General features: G+C 39.0%; 1 protein-coding gene, 1 non-coding gene and 3 pseudogenes across 2 annotated transcripts; 3 read left to right on the forward strand and 2 right to left on the reverse strand.

The window, feature by feature from the left end:
* The first annotated feature begins 961 nt into the window (after positions 1 to 961).
* LOC103338996 (pentatricopeptide repeat-containing protein At1g05750, chloroplastic pseudogene) lies at positions 962 to 3,102 on the forward strand (annotated as a pseudogene).
* LOC148915101 (U6atac minor spliceosomal RNA) lies at positions 1,420 to 1,570 on the forward strand. Its single transcript, XR_016123018.1, has one exon. It is a non-coding gene; the product is annotated as a U6atac minor spliceosomal RNA (small nuclear RNA).
* An 888-nt stretch (positions 3,103 to 3,990) lies between the features above and the next one.
* Positions 3,991 to 5,517, reverse strand: LOC103338997 (pentatricopeptide repeat-containing protein CRR2, chloroplastic-like; annotated as a pseudogene).
* Positions 5,518 to 7,468: 1,951 nt separating this feature from the next.
* Positions 7,469 to 12,659, reverse strand: LOC107881762 (pentatricopeptide repeat-containing protein At5g16860-like). The gene is given in 5 exon segments (XM_089043148.1): positions 7,469 to 7,569; positions 7,911 to 8,045; positions 8,153 to 9,017; positions 9,604 to 9,695; positions 9,697 to 12,659. Coding segments are annotated over 2 exon segments (2,556 nt in total). The 5' UTR covers positions 12,181 to 12,659; the 3' UTR covers positions 7,469 to 7,569; positions 7,911 to 8,045; positions 8,153 to 9,017; positions 9,604 to 9,623.
* A 2,620-nt stretch (positions 12,660 to 15,279) lies between these two features.
* On the forward strand, positions 15,280 to 17,860 carry LOC107881668 (uncharacterized; annotated as a pseudogene).
* Positions 17,861 to 22,107: the final 4,247 nt, after the last annotated feature.

Below are 22,107 nucleotides of genomic sequence, written 5' to 3' on the forward strand. Positions count from 1 at the left end.
TGATTGGACATGTGGACTCCACTTATCACATTAGCTACTTAACATAATTTTTAATAACAATGACCATTTGTGATAAAAAGTCATAATGTTAAGGACTATTAATGTCACGAAAAAATCTAAAGGACCATTCATGACAATTTCGTAAACATCAAGGACCATTTGTGATAAAAAGCAAATTTGTTTTAAAAGAAATAGTATAGCCGCACGGCTATACTCTTTAACTATCTTCCCCAATCCTTTTTTTTTAATATATATAATTATTTTTCCATAATTTTTATTTATCGATAAGAGTAATTTATAACATTATCCATTATTGTTAGGCCATTGCCCAAGTCTCTATTGTCCAATTTTGATTTCTTGCTTTTCCAAAGTTATTACTTGTATAAATAATTTAGCATTTTGCTGTTTAATACTCGTATTATACACGTACATAAGTATTTTTAAATAATATTTCTATTTTCCATATACATCTTAAAAACTAGGTAAAATGAGTATTTTTAAAAAATAAATGTATGATACATGTATTGTACACAAATGCACTTATTTTTCATGTTCAATACACGTGTTCTTTTACAAAATTTTCAATAATACAAAAACAATTCACATATTATACACAACATACTCACATATTATTCAATAAAAATAAAATATACTAACAATTTTAAATACTAATTATTCACTAAGTAAATTATAATTAAAATATAATTACTAATTAAAGTAATTTTAAAAAAAGATATTCAAAGGGTACCGCCGCGCGGCTATAAATAGAATATTCCAACAGTATAGCCGAACGGCTACTCTATAAATAGATTTTTTTAAGTGTAACCGCTCGGCTAGACCCATTAAATAGTAGGGTCTATGGGCTTTTGGGTCTTTTCTAGATAGACAGTGTTTGTTTTGTTGTGATGGTTTGGAAGTGGGTGAAGTAAGTGGTGGTTGTTTGGGCAGTTGAAGGAGTTGGATTGGGGTTGCTGTAGACGCGGGAAGACTCATCGTTTAAAATACAGTTACTCTACAGAGGAAGCACACCACCCACACCTACAGTTATAAAGAAAACAGAACCGACGACCCCTGGAAGCTTGGCGGGCAACTCCAATATGCCCACCAAGTGTTGGATGAAAAACTCCAAATAAGCTGCGTTCCGCCTAGGCTGCTGCTCTGGACAAGTTTTCTATGTTTTCAAGAAACAGATTCAATCTTGCAAAACAATGAAATGAGTCATATCCTTCCCTTTAATCAAAACCCCCACCGCCACTGCCTGCATCATCACAGCCATCAAACCACTCCAACCGCCAAACCCAATTGACACCAGTCAAACCAGCACCACCCATACCCAATCCAACCCAAATAAGTACACACAAAACCAAATCCCACATCGACAAATCATTGAGTCTATGCTGCTTTATATATAAGGATTTCGTGTTTGTGCATAGAAGAGATGGTCGGCAACTTGGCATCTCCCTGACAGGGACGGGAACAGCATTCGGGCTTACCTGTTACCGTTACCGTTACCACACATCCGGTTAAGGCTGGCCCACCCTTGCGGTGTATCTTATTACCAACTTTTTTCTTCTGTTTTTGCCTTTTCAAACAGAGTCTATCTGGAAAGGACCCAAAAGCAAATAGACCCCACTATTTCATGGACCTCCTCCATATACCTCCCACCTCTGCCGAAATGGTCAATTGGCTGAAGCTGTTGCGCATTTCATCCAAATGAGACGAGCCGGCGTCGAGCCAAACCACATCACATTCGTTACGCTTTTCTCCGGCTGTGCTCATTTTCCGGCCAAGGGTGTGTTGTTTGGGCCTCCGCTTCACGCTTACGCCTGGAAACTCGGCTTGGATACAAATAATGTGATGGTGGGCACGGCGGTGATTGATATGTATGCAAAGTGTGGTGGGGTGGATTTTTCTAGACTGGTCTTTGATGGGCTGGATATGAAGAATTCAATGTCTTGGAATACGATGATGGATGGGTATATGAAAAATGGCAAGGTTGATAATGCGGTCGAGCTGTTTGAACAAATGCCACACAGAGCTGCGGTTTCTTGGATGGTTTTGATTGGTGGGTTTGTCAAGAAAGGCCAGTTCGAGCAAGCATTGGAGTGGTTTCGTGAGATGCAGCTCTCGGGTGTGGAACCAGACTATGTGACCATAATTGCTGTAATTGCTGCCTGTGCTGATTTGGGAACGCTTGGATTAGGCTTGTGGATAAACCGGTTTCTTGTGAAGCAAGATTTTAGAGACAACATTAGGATACGTAACTCGCTAATCGATATGTATTCTTGATGTGGCTGTATTGGTTTTGCTTGTCAAGTCTTCGAGAGCATGTCTAAAAGGACACTGGTATCATGGAACTAGATAATTGTGGGCTTTGCTGTTAATGGGCACGCAGAGGAACCTCATGCAGAAGGAAGGGTTCAAGGCAGACGGGATCAACTTCACTGGAGCTTTTACGCATGCAGCCAAGCCTGTTTAGTCAATGAGGGGCTACATTACTTTGATAACATGAAGAGAATTCACAGAATAACCCTGAGAATTGAGCATTTTGGGTGCATAGTTGATCTGTATAGCCGTGCAGGGATGTTGGAAGATGTCTTAAATGTAATAAAAAACATGCCAATGAAGCCAAATGAAGTTGGGGTGGGTTCTTTGCTAGCTGCATGTAGAACCAATGGGAATATCAGTTTAGCTGAAAGATTAATGAAGTACCTCTATGAGTTGGATCCTGGTGTTGATTCCAACAATGTACTCTTATCCAATACATATGCAGCGGATGGAAGGTGGGATGGTGCAAGCAAGGTTAGTAAGAACGTGAAAGCCCTCGGAATACAAAAGACGCCGGGGTTTAGTTCAGTTGATATAGACTGTAACATTCATGAATTTGTGGCCGGTGATAAATCTCATGTCGACGCAGAGCATATATATTCAACCCTAGAGCTTCTCTCTTTTGAGCTCAAATTATGTGGGTATGTTCCAGAAAACTTTGTGAGGGAATCATACGAGTTTGATTGATACTTGTAGGTTATATGAAGATACAATACATTTTTGTATGTACTTATCAAGCTCCAAAATATATGTCCATATAAATCTTTTCCAGAATGTGAAATTAAACCATCACTGATAGTCTGTCTTAATAGGATTAGTAAAGAAATCAGTACAGTTTAGTTTCGTGATTTTTGTGATTAACTGGGTTGGCCTTCTGAAAAAATATAATGTAAATAAGGGAAACAGACGCACATAACGCACAAGAAGGTGACCTTTAAGGTGATAATTTATTCCTTCCTCACCGTTTTGACTTATCCTCCATCGTAATCCACCAAACACGATGCTTTGATTAGTTACAAGCCCACGCTACTAGGCTCGACAATGGTAATGTTCCGTATATCACAAAGGCTCCTTTTTCCCCTTTTCCTAAAAGTAGGAAACGCTTCACTCAGTGCAATTTAACTGGAAATGGTGCATGTTTTGTTTTGAGACTGAAATTATGAAACGAAACGAACTTGACATCTACTGTGTCAGTTAAGTAATTTTTGGAAATTAGCATGCTCACAAAATTGTCCTGGCTTTTGTAAACTTGCAAGCTTTTACCCACTCTGGCATCAAGCTTTGAACTTTAACCTGAAGGTGTGTGCTTGCTAGGGAAGAGATGATATATATACCTTAAAAAACCTGTGTTTGGGAAGAGAACTTGTATATGTCCTTAGCTCAGAAGTTTTTCTATTGTTGGTGAGTGAGTGACTGAAGCTGCAAGATGACCTGGTAGAATAACCTTACATATAATATATATTATATCTAGCTAATAATTAGACTAAGTCGAAAGAGGTTTGTGATCAAATGCAGTTGTTTGATAAATAAAAAAATTGTAATTAGCAGGATGCCAATTCTATTGGTTAATTGACTAAAAACCTTTCTCATAAAAGAACATGAAATTGTCAAGATCTATAAGAAATGATGGCATCCGCCAAAGTTTGGTTCTGTATATTCAAAAATCAGTCTCTTTTCAATATCTGTATACCAAGAGTAAACCCTAATTTTCTTACTCTTGGTGAACAGTTAGCAGATCACGGAGAACCTCGGACGTTTGATGGCAATTTTCTTTCAGTCTGAGAAGGGCAGAACTGACAAATTCTTACGTCCTTGGGTGGTTTACCGTCTGTAGCATTTTTGTCCATTGCCATCAGCCTATACTTTTGCATAAACTAATATGCTTTAACAATGGTAGAGACAGGACATCCATCCAAAATCTGTTCCATCTGTTCCCTGCAAAAATTCCTAGGCTAAGAACTGCCAGTAACTAGAAACCAACTTTCTATGTGCAACGCAAGCTTGTTTACCCCAGACTTGAGAAATCAAACTCACTGATGACCTTTTGCAAGCACTTCACTGTAAATGCCTGATAGAGATGCTACAGCAAGTCGTCTTCCTTAAAGCATCTGTTCCACTCTCTCAGCTACCTCTACCTTCCCATCAATCCTACAAGCGCCCAACAACGCACCCCATAATGCCTCATCTGGTTCCACTGTCATCCCCAAACCAACTCCTCTGCCTCCTCCACCCACCCTGCCTAACATATCCACCATACAGGTATAATGCTCCAACCCCGGCTTCACCCCGAACCTATGCTCCCCATAATTTCAAAATACTCCCTCCTCTTGTCTGTTAATCCGCCATGACTACACGCTGTCAAAACCGTAGTGAATGTCACCACATCTGGCCTCTCTCCTGCCTCCATCCTATCAAACAATTCAAATACCTCACCAAACACTCCATGCATTCCATGGCCAAAATTGCCAACCAAGAAATCTCATTTCTTATGAGCATTCTGTCAAACACTACGACCAGCCAAATCACCACACTTAGCATACATGCTGATCAACGCATTCAAGCTGGCCAAATCTAAGGCAAACCCATTAACCAAAATGGCTCCATGTACTTGCTTTCCAGCCTCAATTCCAATAATCCAGCACAAGATTTGAGAACCACAGGCAAGGTATGGCAGTCAAAGGCTTTAATGGCAGCAAGCATGCGGAGAAAATTGGACAAAGATTGAGAGAAGAAGCCCTGAAACGAATGGGCTCTAATGAGGGTGTTGAAGAGGAAGGTGGGTTGGCAATTGCAGGAGAAGAGGAGGTTGGCCTGGTTCAGTTGGGCACAGGAGGCATAGGAGAAAACGAGCTTGGTTCAAATGAAATCGTGGCGGGAAATGCAGAGCCTTATAGATTTAGCGTGGAGGTGTTCGAGGGTTTGGAGGTTCTTAGACGAAGAGCAAGCTTCGAGTGGATTGGCGTAAAATAGTATGAGGCCACCGCAAGGAGGAGGAGGCATGGCCATGGCTGCCTATTTAAGGAATGAACTGGTTTAGTTATGGAGAAATCAATTTTGAGCACTAAAGAGGAAATCTTTCTTTCTTTCGTTTGTTCTCTTGCTGCTGCAGACACTTGGTTTCAATTACAGAAAGAGAAATTACAGACAACAAACACACTGAAACAAACAGAGACAATTGAAGAGAGAGAAAGAGATAGCCATGGAAGCTCGAGGTTCAGCATAAGAAGTATGGGATTCTATCTTCATATTCTCAGCTTTGAAAACCCATCTGGCTATGGAGGTAAGCTGGAGATGGAGGCTATGCAATTTTCTGCTTAGACCAATCACACAAGATATGGTGCCACTTATAGAGAAATCATGGAACAGCAAACATGCTTAATTGGATACTACATAAATTTGGAGGTAAATACAATACAACAGACAGAAGATTATTATTGAATTACATATGCTTAAATAAGTTGAAACTTTCAGACCAATTATCACACAAGATTAACCAACAAATTAATCAATTAGAAACCTTAGCAAATATTCCATCTGCTTGGAGCTGAACAAGATGCTCTATCATCTTCTTTGCCTTCTTGCTCAACTGGTACCGCGACATCAACAGGCCATACAACCAACGAAACCACCCGCTGTTGGCGTTGCCTTTATATTCGAAAAACTTGGTAGCCTCTCCGGTGAGCCGGTCGACGCTGCTCAGCCATTTCTCAACTTCATCTCTGACCACCACTTCTCCCCTCCTCTTTGCATCTTCAACAGCTTGCAGCACCAAGTGTCTTGTAGCCTTGAGCTTCTTGACTTGTTTCAAGAGGTTTTCAATGTTGGTCTTGTAGCTTAGAATGTAAGCAACATAAATGTCTAGGTATTTGGTCACCACAGGACCACTGCAGGCTAGCAGATACTTGGCCAAGTACTGCCCAATTATTGGTTTGATTGGAGCAACCAATTGATCCACAAAGCACTCAATTCCCACAAATGTAAGAAACCCTGCAGCCAAGGGCATGAGGGAAGCAATCTTTCTGGTGCCAGCTTCTAATAAATTCTGGACAACAACACTACTAGTCATGCTTATATAACTTAAGACTCTAATTTTTTGAATTGAAAATCTGAAAATGAACAAGAAGATAGATGCAATGTGGAAGGAATGCGAGAAAAGAGAAGAATTCAATGAAGTCAGAGAGGAGATTATAGGAAGAAACAAGGAAAGAGCAGCAAAATATGTTCACATTAAATTAGTTATTTAAAGAAAGACTTGGTTTTATGAAGTCTATAGCTTATGTTTATATATAACAAGTTAACAACTCTAAGGCACATGATCATTGAATCAGTAATAAATAAAATAATAGCCACAAATCAAGGTCCTGGTGCATATATAAAATAGATTACATTCAATTAATTAATAAAAGACTTATTGTTCATCATGGGTGACATTTTACAAGAGTTGAAAAGTGTGTTTCTATTGGATTGTATCAACAAAAAAAGGTGCGGGATGAAAGATTTTAAAATTAAAATTTGAGATATTTGTACAAGATTTAAGACTTTGAGCAACCCCTCCTTGAGAAATAGAGGCAGATATTTAATCGATTGGTAACTATATTTGATTGGATTTTGATTTTTTCATATATTTTTTGTATATATCAGGTGGAAGAACTCTACCAAACCATACAACATAGTGAAACCCATCATTAAATATATAGAGGCCTCTGGAATCTAAGCTCTCAGCAACTAGTGGTAACCTATTCTCTATGCTTTTCAAGTCATCAGCCTCAGAAGATGCCTACAAATACAAGAAGCGGAAACAAATTTAATGATTGCCAAATGACATCACTCAACTTAAGTTGATGGAATTTTATTACCTTCAAAAGATACTCATCAAGCCGTATCAAACATGGATATAGGAGCTTTAACAGGTTTTTAACTGGCAGAGACTCTGGGTATATCATCTTCCCTCCCAAGTGGTGTTGTGGATATTCTTTGAGGACTTTGACAATTCTTAGCTGCAAAAGAGTTCCAAGCATCTTCCAACTTATGGGACAAAGTTTTTTCAACTGCCGAAAATTATTTCCGAACAACTTACGAAATCAAGATTCACAATATATAAAACACCACTAGAATAGCCTGGAAAGCAAGGTGACAATGGCACCTGTAGCAGCCTGGGGGTACATCTCTCCCAGATCTGCAACCACTGGTGCTGCTGCCGTATGTACTCTAATACGCCTTTCTCCACAGGATGCAGTGTATCTTTAAAATGTTAAGGACACTTCACGAGTTGATAACCTTCACAATACCATTGCAGAATTGCCACCAAAGCAACTTAAACTAGACCGTCAACTATGCAGAGCAAGTACAATGAATAAAACAACTTCATTATGTAACTCAAAAGAGAACTTCAGAAGAAGAATATCAGAAGGAGATGATTTTATAATGGAAATTTAAAGAGATACCAACAGTCATAACAAAAGTAGTGTTAGCAATTGACATTGACAGCATGATATGTGAATAATCAAAAGATAAACAAGCACCATACAGGCATGTCTATGCGTAGTTAAAACTTAAAATTAAACATTCAAACTGAAGGATACATCAAAGCAACTTGGAAATATACTGTCTGAATAGTTAGTAACGACTCAATGCTTTATCACAATCTACAGCTGGAAGTGCTAATAAGTCGGTGGACCTCAGCATAAAGTTCCCATGATAAGATGTAAAGCGAAGTCCTAGAAGTATAAACAAGTAACAAAACATTAGCATATTTCAAGACAGACAAATAACATATGTATGTGAATCCAATTGAAGTGGTTCTGGAGAATCATCAATAGCACACCTTTTCCACATCTTATGCACATGACTGCTTCCCAGGCAGTTTCCCTAGTAAGGTCTCTCAATAACTCATGTCTCAACTTCTCTCCATGAATTGTTGATTGAAAATTAGGGTAATAATACACCTGCCCCCGGTATACCATTACTAAGCAAATGAAGATCATAGGAGAGGAGAGCAAACATTAATGCAAGAAATTTGTAATTAAAAAAACAGTTAATGCAAGAAATATCAGAAAACCATAGTAAAAGCAAATTTCCTCACAACTAAAAATTGGTAGATAATGTAGGAGTTCTGAACATATCAACAGAGAGAAATATCAGTAGAAGATCCTCCGATTTCCTACATCATCTTGATCTTTGGTTCTATGATAGTGAAACAGAAGATAAAATCACCACTATATACCTAATGAGGCTATATCAGTGTACTTGTCACTGAAGGCATATACATCTACCCCTATCTGGAACTTGGTAAATTCTGCAGCCATCTGCTTGTAGAAAGGATCCTCTGGTAGTCTCAATGGATGATCTTTATCAGTTCCATAGACACAACGATCATCTTTATGCAACTTCAAGCAGCCAACACCAAGAGATGGCAGTGTATTCTGAAAAATTAACAACTTTCCCCAAAGTGGCTATGCAGAAGATAATGCAGAGTAAATGAACAAAACTCTTAGAAATGCATAAAGAAGTAACTTAATAGCAAATTACTCAAGAAACACCTAGATTAATTAAAGGAATCAACCACCAATTCAAATGCCTTCTAAGTAAAAGAAAAGAAAACGAACAACAATAGAAAAAAAACGACACAAACCTTTACTTTACTTTACGGGCATGCAGAACATCTATGAGGATCCCAAATCTTCCAGTAACTGCCCATAGCAAACATTGTAAAACCATGTGAGTGATGATATCCCACCACTGCAAATCTTATGATATCCACTTCCCCAAGGAAAAACAAAAAAGAAGAGGAACAAAAAACTTATCAGAATAAAAATGGCGCAAGCTGAAAAAAAAAAATGGTATTACCATGTCAGTGCATTCCTCTACTGACTCTACTAAAATTTCTACCATTTAGTTTCTTCATCTACCTATCCATACAGTCAAAAGGCAAAAAAAATAAAATAATAAAAGAGCAGCTTTGACATGTCATGTAAGATTATTAAGAACATCAACCCATATGTATGGTAAAAGAAAAAGAAAAACATAGATTAGAATTCAATTTTTCGATTTACTGCCTTTACTGAAATGCATGACTCATCAGAAGAAGAACGATCAGAGATGTATGCGAAACCTCTGACAACCTTTAATGGACCTTGGCAATTATGAAACAATCATCTTTTGATTGATTTTTTTCATTGCTTTTATAAATGTAACAATTGTGTTCTTCACCACCACATAAACCTTATATCTAAAACAGTCCATATGTAATAACTAAGAAGGGACAATTGAGCTCACAACTAGGATAACTTCTTTTGTCACCAATAGCCTCGGCAGGAGCAGGATCCATTCTCGAAATGATGAAAGCGACTTGAGTCCCTCAATATGACTTTCGTGCTCAACAATCTTGGATATGTAGGTAATCGCACTATGGCAATCTCCACAGACACGTAAGTTCTTGGTGATCCGGATAGGTGCGCCTGGTGGAGTAGTTAGGATTGCATAGGCCAAAGCCAACTTCTCACTATGCTCGAAAAGAAGGTCTCCTTTCTCTTCATCATCGACATCGTGAAGTGCATAGCTTGTCTCAGGGACATATCCAATCTCTTTGATCCGTTTAATCAAGTCAGCAAGGGTCTCATAAATTTCTTGAGACTGTGGATGAGTCCTATCACCCACAAAGAAGGTTGCATTGCCTTTCTTTCCTTGCACCCAACTGCAACCAGGCTTCTTCTTGATGCCCGTATGTTTCATTAACAATCTGATTCTGGCCACATCTTTCCAACGCCTGGCATTGGCATATATGTTTGAAATCAATGTATATGAACTATCATTCTCTGACTCCGTCTCTGATAACTGATGTGCAACATATTCACCAAGTTCAACATTCCCATGGGTCCTGCACGCACTGAGCAAGGCCACCCATGTAATTGGTGTTGGTTGCATAGGCATGCCTTTGATCAGCGCTAATGCGGCATCCAAGCGACCAGCACGACCCAAGATGTCAACCATGCAAGCATAGTGTTCTGCCCCAGGAACAACCCCAAAATCTGTGCTCATGCTGTTAAAGTACCTCATTCCTTCATCAACCATTCCAGAATGGCTGCAAGCATAGAGAACAACAACAAAGGTTACACCATCAGGCACCAGCCCCACTCTCCTCATCTCATCAAAAATTTGCAGGGCTTCTTCACCGCGACCATGCATTCCATAACCTGTCATTAGTGAAGTCCAAGAAACAGCATTCCTTTGTTGCATGTAGTCGAACACAACTCTAGCAGCATCAATGTCTCCAGATTTGGAATACATATCAACCAGGCAATTGGACACAAACAGCTTCACAAAATCATACTGATTGCGTAGTACAAAAGCATGAATTTGCTTACCAAACCTCAGGGCACCCAGACGAGCACAAGCCATCAGGGCACAAGATATAGTAAAAGCGTTTGGCTTTTGGGGGAAATCCTGTCTGAGCATCTGGTAGAAGAGTTCTAGTGCCTCATTAGCTTCCCCATGTTGGGCATATCCACCAATCATCACAGTCCAAGTCACCACATTCCTTTTCTTTGGTGCAACAGAATCAAACATCATTCGTGCAACTTTGGGACTCTTGCATTTAGTATACATGTCAATCAGACCGTTAATTACCATTATATCATTTCCAGGGTCATTTCTGTCTAGGTTCAGGATCCATTTTATTGCATAACAATGAGTTTCCTTTCCATGAATCAGTGCTCCAGCAGAGGCACACCCTGAAAGAAGAGATACGAGGGTAACAGCATTTGGCTCAGAGCCACACGCCTGCATTTGCCGAAACACATCCAGCGCCCCATAACCATGTCCCCTCTGAGCATATCCTGCAATCACAGCACTCCAAGTGACAACATTCAACTCAATCTTCTCCTCCCTCATCTTCTCAAAAAAACCAATAGCATCGTCAAGTCTACCAATCTGAGAATACCCAGTAACCATGGCATTCCAAGAAACCACATCCTTTTCTTCCATCCTCTCAAATACCTTGTTTGCCTCATCCATCATCTCACACTTAGCATACATATCAACAACGGCATTACCCACAAACACATCTTCAAATAATCCCCTCCTAATAGCATAACTGTGAATCTGCTTACCCCACATTGGTGCCCCAGCCGAGGCACAAGCAGGAAGAACATTAACTAAGCTAAAAGCATCTGGGCGTACACTAAAATCGCCCATCATCCGATCAAACGTTGAGAGTGCATTCTTCGAATCTCCACTCTGAACATAAGCTGACACAATTGAATTCCAGGACACAACATCCCCTATTCCTCTCTCAAGCAATTCATCGAACATTTTACGCGCATCATTCAAAGCGCCACAGCGGCCATACATAGCAACAACCGCATTGCAAACAAACACATTTGAATTAAAACCATTTGCATACAAAGCAGCATGGACCGAAGAGCCTCGACTGAACATGTGAAGCTCGCCGCAAGCCTTGAGAACAAAGGGGTAAGTATAATGGTCAGGCCTCCACCCAAGCATTTGCATTCGCCCGTGGAGACAAAGCACGTCATAAAGCAACCCAGAGCGCACGGCACTCCGTATAAGCACATTCCACCAGAAAACAATTGATGGGCACGGCACAAGGCGCTGGAGCAACGCCAAGGCTTGTGAAGGAGCATTGCAAGCTACATAGGCGGCAATGAGGTCGGTTACGGTGTGCGTGAGGCCTTGGACCAGGATATGTTGGTGGATGAGCTTAGCTTGGAGAAGAGAATTGCATTGTCTCAGAAGTATTGATGTTGTCGTTGGTTTGGTAGAGAACAAAGCGCTGGTGGTTATGTTGGTCAAGTGTTTACTTACGGGTTTCAGACAAAGCAAGACGCAAAGCATGCTAAGGGATTACTGGATTCTCAGAATCACAATATGAAATGAAGAACCCGATAAAATGGGTAAAGAAAATATGACTGTTGTATTCAGAAACTTGAGCGCGAAGGCTTCTCTATGTTGCACCGATACGCCGGTCATGAGGGGTATGCTCGTATCGGATACTCCTCCGATACGGCAAACGACGTATCGTGGACTTTTCTGTTATGTTTACCACCTTCGATACGCCATGGACACACGAGCGACATGGTCAAGGATATGGCGGGGGTATTTCACAATATACTTAGCCTCTTCTTCTGGATTCGACAGAGGCTAGTTTTTACTGGTTTCGGCAGTAGCGAAGAAAGAAGAAGAAGAAGGAATAAGGAATAAGGGAGAAGAAAAGAACTTACTTGCGCGCTGCAGCTGCTGCGAATCTCCAGTTGCAGTTGCTCTGCGAAGAAGAGGAGGCTAACTCGTGAAGAAGATGATGTTGCCCCAATTACAATACGATCGTTTTACTTGCATGCCTTGAGTGAAAGAAACAGTAAGTTTCACTATGGGCTAGTGCCTAGGTCTGCTTTACTAATGGGCTAGCTTTGACAAAAGAAAAGCCCACTATAAGAAGATGAGAACCAAATTGGGTTATTATAAGTAAGCCCAACCCAGATGCCCAAACTTTGATAATTCTTTGGGCCCATTATTCACCTGTTTATATTATTTTTTAAAATATATATTATTAATCGTTGTATCGGTGCCGTACTCCGTATCCTAATTTTTGAAGATTTGTCATATCCGTGTACTTGTATCTGTATCTGTGCAACATAACTTCTCACTAACCAAACAAAATCGAATAGGAGTTAGGGCTAAATTATCTCTTACAGATGTAAGAATAAATAATAAAATAAATTCCTTCCAAAAAAATTAGAAAAATAACAAATCTCTAGCTTCGGTGCCAATGGTCTAGCCCCAGTCAAAAATGACATTGACTTGCGACCAAGAGGTCTATTTGAACCCCCATGGCACTTTGGTAGTGTGTGTGTGAGAAACCTCCCCAGTAGTTTAAACTATCACTTGTACTGAAAAATAAAAAAACCTAAAGGGGAGATAGTGCTTCTCACACACACTACCAAAGTGTCATGAGAGTTTAAACATTAGGCCACTAATTTGTAAGTAATGGCGGACCCACAAATTTTTCTAGGAGTGGGCAAAGTTTTTTTTTTTGGGAGGTCTTTTATAACCAAGAATTTTGGGCTAATTAATATTATATGGCATGATTATTATTATTATTATTATTATTTTATAGAAAATAGGCTTATTTATTGAAATGCCCCTTGTGGTTTCCAAATCTTCTCAGTTTACCCCCTGACGTTTTAAATGACTCAATCTCCCCCTTGAATTTCCATTATGTGACCAAGGTTGCCCCATTCCGTTAGTTTTTAGATTAAAAACCATTAAACTGCTGATGTGGCATGGTTATGTTGTTAATTTTAACTATTAAAAATTAAAAAAAATCAAATTGAATTAAAAAAAAAACAAAAGGCTTGAAATTATTCAAAAATCAAATATGTAAAATTATATAATTAAAAAAAAAAAAAAGTCTTGAGCTGTGAGATCTAGTCGCCCCATCTCGAAATTATGACTGTTGATCTTGAGCTTCAAGTAGTGTTTGATGAGCTCTTCGTCAGCCTGAATCAAAACCTTAGAGGTTTAATCCATTGATAAAATGGCCAAGCCTGATCGGTGATCTTCTTCGTCCCTCACTTTGTGTGTAATCTAGTCCAACAGTGAGTGTAATATGTTGGTTTTGAGTGAGAGATATGTTGGCCAAAATAGGGGATGAGATTTGAGGAGATTGGGAGAAAGCTGAAGGGGATAGAATTGGTGGGTTTGAGGAAGAGTTTGATGGGTTTTGATTAATTATAATGTTTGTGGCTATTGTAGTTGGGTCAATGTTGTTGGTGTTTGAGGTTGCAGGAGTTCTGGGGATGAAGATGAGCCACATTCAATCATGTTTCAAAATTCGTTTGCTTTTCTTTGAATAATTGGGTTGGTGATGGGTTTCGTTGTTCTTGATGACAAAGATGCTAATTCATTTTGGAAATTTATTTTCTTGGTTTTTGATATTGGAAACCAAAAGTTTTAGACACCGAGCAAGAGGGGTTGAAGAAGAATGAGAGCTTTAGAGAGAGATAGAAGGGGAGAGGGAGAGGAGACAATTGGGTTTGTGTGGGAAGATGAGTTTGGTGGTTGTGGGTGGGATGGGAGGTGTGGCTGGCTGCTGATGTGGTTAGGTGTACAGTGGGGTAGTGGTGTGATGGAGTCAAAGAAGATGATGCAGAACTTTGGGGTTGTGTTCATTCTTTTTTTGTTTTTTTTAAATTTTTATGTTATTTTATTATTTTACATATTTGATTTTGAATAATTTCAAGTAATTTTTTAATATTTCAATTTTTAATAGTTAAAATTACTAAAATACCCATGCCATGTCAGCGGATTTAACGATTTTTATCTAAAAACTAGCGGAATAGGCAACCTTGGTCACATAATGGAAGTTCAGGGGGGAGATTGAGTCATTTAAAACGTCAGGGGGCAAATTGAGAAGATTTGAAAACTACAGGGGATATTTCAACAAATAAACCTAGAAAATATGGTAGGATTTCAGTGAGTAGAAGAATAAGAAATCTAATGTGGGTAGCTAGGATGGGCTAAATTCAAAAAGATAAGAGGGTTAATTTTTAATTGTAGTGGATTTTGTTGTTCAATTAAGACTAAAGTACAAAACCAGCATTGGACTAAAGCCCAGTCAAGCCCCTTCGTCAGTCCGCCCTTGTTTGTAAGTCAAGGTCATTTTCTATTAGCCTAGACCGCAAATTTTTAGATTTATAATTGAAGACAACGTCGTAAAGTGCTCGTAATAATTTACGGGCATTTGTTTTTCATTTTTTTCAAAATAAAAACAAAAAAATTGAAATGTAACATACATGTGGTGCTATAGGAAAATAATAGGACGATTCACGAGTTTGGTTTCTTTTTTGTTGTTGTTGTTGTTGTTGTTGAAATCACTAGAGCTTCAACAGTGCGTTATTTAAGGTAACAGAATGAAATATTAGCGCAATATGCCACATGACACCCAGCTTGCTTCAAGATCGGGCCGAAGTCGGCAGCAGTGCCAAGTTGGCTGTGACTCATAGCGGCGACCGAATAGCTGTGGTGGGAGGTTCCACCATGGATTGCGATGGCATTGCAGTGAGGGACATCAAAGTCAACCGTGAGGCTGCAAGGTTACCACAGCCTCGAGACCTTGTGCTTGAGCCGTAATTTTTGCTACGGAGCCTTTTGGTGACGTAAGGCCTATGGTAGCTGCGGCAACGCGGGCTGTAGTGGTGTTCGTGGCCATGAGGCCAGGCGGTGGAGCGATTGGTGCGGTGCTCTCGGGCATGGTGTCGGGAGGCAAAGCAGCGGCATTGGCCGTGGGGCCGTGGGATGGATAGCTTAGGCCTATCGCGGATTGCGTCGTTGCTGCAGTTTTACCTCTCTTTTGTAAGAGTTTTTCACTTATCATTTGTTAATACTTTATTTGTATTGTTCTGGCTTGGTTTTCCCAAGCTTTATTAAGGTAAGATAGTTTACTATCTTAAACTCGCATAAAGTGGTCTTCTAATCATTATCGGATTGCAAGACCTCCAAATTAATCAAGGGCTCAAAACGATCTCAGCCAGAAGACTTGTATCAGTGTTTTAATTGGATTACAAGGCTAAAGTGGTTTCTAGTTCTATTAGAATTGGGATTCACTATTCTATTGCAATAAGGATACCTCAAGGAGTTTCTTGATAGGCAAGAGTCCTTGAGTTATGCATATAAATAGATGAGCTCCCTCTAAGAGCCGATACACACAACTCATCAAGATATTCACCCCATCTAGAATATTGAGCTAAGGCAATCGTTTATCTTAGAGAAGAACTCTCTCTCAAGTCAAGGTTTCATACAATGGCAGAGCAAGGTTAGTGCTCAAGTTTTAATAGCTTATTAGGTTTACATGTGGTATCAGAGCCAGGTTATTTTATCTTCTACCTAACCAATTTTGTTGCAGTATTAAGAACTTGAAAACTCAAGGTTAATTTAAGTTTTTCAAGATTAAAGAAACTTGTCACAGCAACAGTTACAGTGTGTTTGGATGAAGAAATTTAAAAGTATAAAGGATTTCATAAATGACGGAATTTAAAATGACAGAATTTAATGTTCTAGAATTTGTAAAGTTTCTTGTTTGGGTGATGGATTTAAAACACGGAATTTAACCTTTATTTGTAAAGTTATCTTTTTTTAAAACTCAATCTCTCTTGGGATTTTAGGAATGGCGACTTTTAGATAGAATTTAAAGTTGGGATTTATGATCTCCAAATTCCATGTTTTTTCCCATGCGTAATTTCTAAATTTCTATGTTTTTTTAATCCAAACACGGGAATTGGTTCATGTCAATTTAGAAATTTTGACTTTTGTCAAAATTCCAAGTTTATTTCCCTCATCCAAACGCACCGTTAAGGCTAACACCTCGCTGTGATAAGAGGAAACTGATCAATTGGTTTGTAGAGTTCTTGCAGTGTTTTGAGTAAGCCAAAGCAACTCAGACATTGCAAGATCTGTACACTCAAAGGTTTATGATTAAACTTGTGCTACAAATAAAGGCATAATGACTGATCCTCTGTCCAAAGATGTGGGTGATTCATAATGCAATTATTTACAGCAGAACAACATGGGAGATGAAACACATAGGTTAACAAGATTTTTCTTATGTCCAAAGATGTAGAAATCCTCTTGTACAAGAAGCCTGCGTGATTTTCATGTCTCAGTGTTGATAAACATGTTTTTGTTTTCTCTGCCTAAAGGTGAGAATCAACCATGTTTTTAAAGTTTCGGGGTTTTTCAGTTTTTAAACATATATACAATGTGTTTTTCAGTTAATCACAACTGGATTGAAACTCTCATTGGCTCTAACTACACCAAATGACGAGAAGATGTAGAAATTGCTCTAGGTCTGCTGGATTATGAGATGGTCATTGAAGAAGAAGCTCCTACAGAACCTTCAGCCAATGCATCTGCTGAAGCAAAGGCAAACAAAATGGCTATTCTAATAATGAGAAGGTCAATTTCACCATCTGTCAGGGGAAGCATTACACCATCTGATAATGCTAAGAAGCATTACACTATTGGGGAGAAGTATCAGGAATTAGAAAAGGCTGAGATTGGAACTCTAGTGGGACAACTCACTAATGCAAAATACAATGGGGGAAGATGTGTAAGAACACACATACTGAACATGCTGGAAATTGGGAACAAACTGAAGGCACTCAAAGTCAATGTGGATGAGACCATGATGGTGCATTTTGCTATAAACTCTCTGCCTAATACTTTTAAGCATCTTAGAAGCACATATGTAGCTCAAAATGAGAAGTGGACAATAACTGATCTCATAAGCATCTGTGTGCAAGAAGAACAAAATATGAAGAAAAATAAGGCTGAAGAAAAGATTAATATGATTCAGAGCTTCAAAAGGGATTTTGGAAAAGGCAAAACTGCTGGAAAGAAAAAAAAGGAAGAAAAGGAAACTAAGGGACTGAAACTAGAAGGACTCAAGTGTTATTTTTGCAAGAAGTTTGGTCATATGAAGAGGAATTGTGACAGGTACAAGCATTGGTTGGACAAGTAAAAGACTAAAGTTAAGACTGATCAAATATATGTTTGTTTTGAGTTTAATGCAATTGAGATTTCTTCATATTCATGGTGGTTAGATAGTGGTGCAACGGTTCATATGGCTAATTCTTTTCATGGGTTCAAAACAAAGAGGCTGCCAAGCAAGTCATAGATGAAGGTGTTCGTGGGAAATGGAGAAAAAGTCAAGGTACATTGGATTAGCTAAGATCGAGTTGGGGTCTAGTTTTATTTTGGAGTTAGTAGATGTAGTTTATATTCCTTCTATGAAAAGGAATCTTATTTCAGTTAGTAAGCTTGTAAAATCAAACTTGCAGTTTGAGTTTGATGAGTCTGGATTCCCCATTTTTATAAATAAAGTTATGATTGGTAATGGTTTTCTAGATGATGGCATGTTTCGTTTGAATTGCAAGAAACCAAATCCGAGCACTATTAATCTAAACATCAATCTGATAAGCACTAAAAGAAAAGCAGATAGAGAAGAATCATATAGACTTTGGCACAAGAGACTAGGACATGTCTCGAATGAAAGAATGAACCTGCGAAACTGCTGGAAATTATACATACTGACATATGTGGTCCTTTTCCCACTCAAACACACAACGGTTTTAAGTATTTAATAACCTTCACAAATGACTTCTCAAGATATAGTTATGTATACTTAATATCTGAAAAATCCAATGCAGTAGACATGTTTAAAGTTTACAAAGTAGAAGTAGAAAACTAGCTGGATTTGAAAATAAAAGTGGTAAGGTCAGACAGAGGAGGTGAGTTTTATGGCAGATTTGATGAGAAAGGAAGAAACCCTGGACCTTTTGCAAAGTTTTTACAAGAAGAAGGAATTGTGGCTCAATATACTAATTCAGGTACGCCACAACAAAATGGAGTGGCAGAAAGACGAAATAGAACATTGATTGAACTTATAAGAAGCTTAATGTGTTGTTCTAAGCTTCCAAAATTTATCTGGGGAGAGGCCTTGAAAACAGCAAACTATTTGCTGAATAGAACTCCTACGAAAAGTGTGAACAAAATCCCTTATAAGATATAGTGCAACAGAAAACCAAGTCTCTCACACCTCAAAGTCTGTGGAAGCAAGGCAAAAGCAAATTTCTATAATCCATTTGAAAAGAAACTAGATCCCAAGACAGTTAGTTGCTACTTCGTGGGATATCCAGACAGAACAAAAAGGTACAGGTTTTACTGTCCTAACTATACCACAAGGTTTATGGAAACACAAAGAGCAATTTTCATTGAGGATGAAAGTGAATAAGGCACTGATGAAAATTTTGATTTTGATGAAATTTTGGAATGTGTGGAATTTACAAGAAAAGAAAATTTGATAAGCGAAATAATAGTCTTGCCATTCACTAATTCAAGTGACAAACAAGTCTCACCAGTTCATGATGAAAGAAATTTAGAAGAAAATCAAATGACTGAAGCTCAACAAACTGCAGCAGAAAATATGCAGATAGATCAACAAGAACTCCAGCCTCACAACTCAGAACTGAGAAGGTCACAAAGAACTAGGAGACCTGCTCTATCAAATGATTATTATGTCTACTTGCAAGAGCCAGAACATGATATCAACCCCATAGAAGACCTTGTGTCTTTTAAACAGGCTATGCAGAGTGAAAAATGTATAGAAGCAATGGAGTCTGAGCTTCAGTCAATGAGTGAAAATGGTGTGTGGAAGCTTGTAGCATTGCCTCAAGGATGTATACCAATAGGATACAAATGGGTTTACAAGACCAAAAGAAACTCAAAGGGACAAATAGACAGATATAAGGCACGTTTGGTAGCAAATGGGTTCACACAACAAGAAGGAGTGGATTATAATGAAACATTCTCACCTATTTCAACTAAAGATTCTTTAAGGGTCATAATGGCATTAGTGGCACATTTTGATTTGCATCTTCATCAAATGGACTTTAAGACTGCATTTTTGAATGGAAACCTTATTGAAGAAATCTATATGAAGCAACCAGATGGTTTCATTCAAAAAAGGGAAGAAAATTTGGTTTGTAGGTTACAGAAATCAATATATGGATTAAAATAATCTTCAAGGCAGTGGTATTTGAAGTTTGATGAAGTTGTGAAGTCTCAAGGTTTCATTGATAATCCCTTAGATGAATGCATTTATCTCAAATTTCATGGAAGACATTACATTTTCATGCTCCTCTATGTCGATGATATTCTCTTAGCAAGCAGCAATTTGTCATTATTACATGACACTAAGAGAATGTTGTCAAACTATTTTGAGATGAGTGATTTAGGTGAAGCAAACTATGTTTTGGGAATTGAAATAAGTAGAGACTGAGAAAGGGGATTACTTGGTCTATCACAAAAAAGATATATAGAAAGGGTACTTAAAAGATTCAACATGGAGAACTGCACAGGTTGTGATGTTCCATTCTCAAAAGGTGATAAACTGAGTTGTGAACAATCTCTTAAAACTAAGCAAGAGAAGTTGGAAATGCAGGACAAGCCCTATTCTTCACTTGTAGGAAGCTTGATGTATGTGCAAGTTTGTACGAGACTGGACCTTGCTTTTTGCATAAGTGTTCTTGGAAGGTTTCAATCTAATCCAGGCCAAGCACATTAGGTAGCAGGCAAGAAGGTATTAAGATATTTGCAGAGAACTAAAGATTACAAACTAGTTTATCAAAGAGTTGAAGAATTAAAACTTGAAGGATATGCTGATGCAGATTTTGCTGGTTGTTTGAATACTCAAAAGTGTACATCATGTGCTGTGTTCTTGTTTGCAGGAGGAGCAGTGGCATGGAAAAGTGTCAAACAAAAATATATATCAACCTCAACTATGCAAGCTGAATTCTTAGCAGTTTATGAAGTTACTTCAATAGCAATGTGGCTTAAGAATTTTATGTCAGTATTGAGAGTTATGGAATCCATACAGAGACCAATATAGTTGTGGAATGACAACAGTGCTGTAGTTTATTTTGCAAAGGGAAATAAAAGATTGTCAGGCATGATACATCTGCAGTTAAAATTTTTATCAGCAAAAGAGAATGACGGCTAGACGCCAGATGAACCGACGAACACCATTCCATTCCTATTCAGCAAAAGAGATGGTTTTGCAACTTTGGATTACATTACGTAAAAGAAAGAAGTGTGTTGCCGAGCATGATGGCTAGACGCCAGACGAACCCTATTCCATTCCCATTCAGGAGTGGGACCTTTGAGCAGCCATGAAGGCTATAATCGAGAGGGAAAATGGGAAGCGTGTGGGATAGTCTTGGTAAGGTCAAGAGGACCCACAAGCTCATTAGGATCGGCTTCATCCTCGAACTGGACTACCCAAAGTGGGTATCAAACGTGATTATGGTAGAAAAAACACCGGAGAAGTGCAGGCTGTGCATATACTTCACGGATCTCAATAAGGCTTATCCCAAAGACAGTTTCCCCCTCCCCAGATTCGATCTCTAGTTGACACCACCACGATCTTCGCCCTCCTTAATTTTTTGGATGCCTACTCAGGACACAACCAAATTCGCATGGACGTTGCCGATGAAGAGGACACCACGTTTATTACTAATCTAGGGCTATACTGCTATAAGGTTATGCCCTTTGGACTTAAAAATGCAGGTGCCACATACCGATGATTGGTAAATCGGATGTTTACTAATACATCAATTGGTCTATCGAAGTGTATGTAGACGACATGCTTGTCATGAGTCTCACTGCCGACCAACATATCGATCGCCTCGTTGAAATGTTCATAATCCTCCGACAATACAAGATGCGGTTGAACCCCGCCAAATGCGTGTTTGGTGTGGAGTCAGGAAAATTCCTGGGATTCAGAGTTAGCCAGCTGGGGATCGAGGCCAACCCCTAAAAGCTCCGAGCATTGGTTGAAATGACCCCTCCCAAACACGAAAGAAAAGTATAGAGTCTGACAGGGCGCGTTGCTGTCCTCAACCAATTCATCTTGTAATCCACCGATCAATGCTTACCATTCTTCAAGGCTATACGAGGCTTACAAGGGCATATCCAGTAGACAGAAGAATACGACGATGCTTTTCGGAGCTTAAAGGAGCACATGGGAGCCGCTCATATCCTCTCTAAACCGGAACCTGGTGAGACCTTATTCATTTACCTATATCTCTCCTCCTCCGCTATCAGTTTGTTCCTCGTCTGAGAGATCGATACTACATAACGAGCCGTGTACTATATAAGCCGAGCACTCATAGAGGCCGAGACACGCTACCCTGGCTTTAGTAGTTTCGC

Source organism: Prunus mume, linkage group LG8, assembly GCF_029339155.1.
Source record: "Prunus mume cultivar Tortuosa linkage group LG8, ASM2933915v1, whole genome shotgun sequence".
NCBI classification, from domain to species: Eukaryota; Viridiplantae; Streptophyta; class Magnoliopsida; order Rosales; family Rosaceae; genus Prunus; species Prunus mume.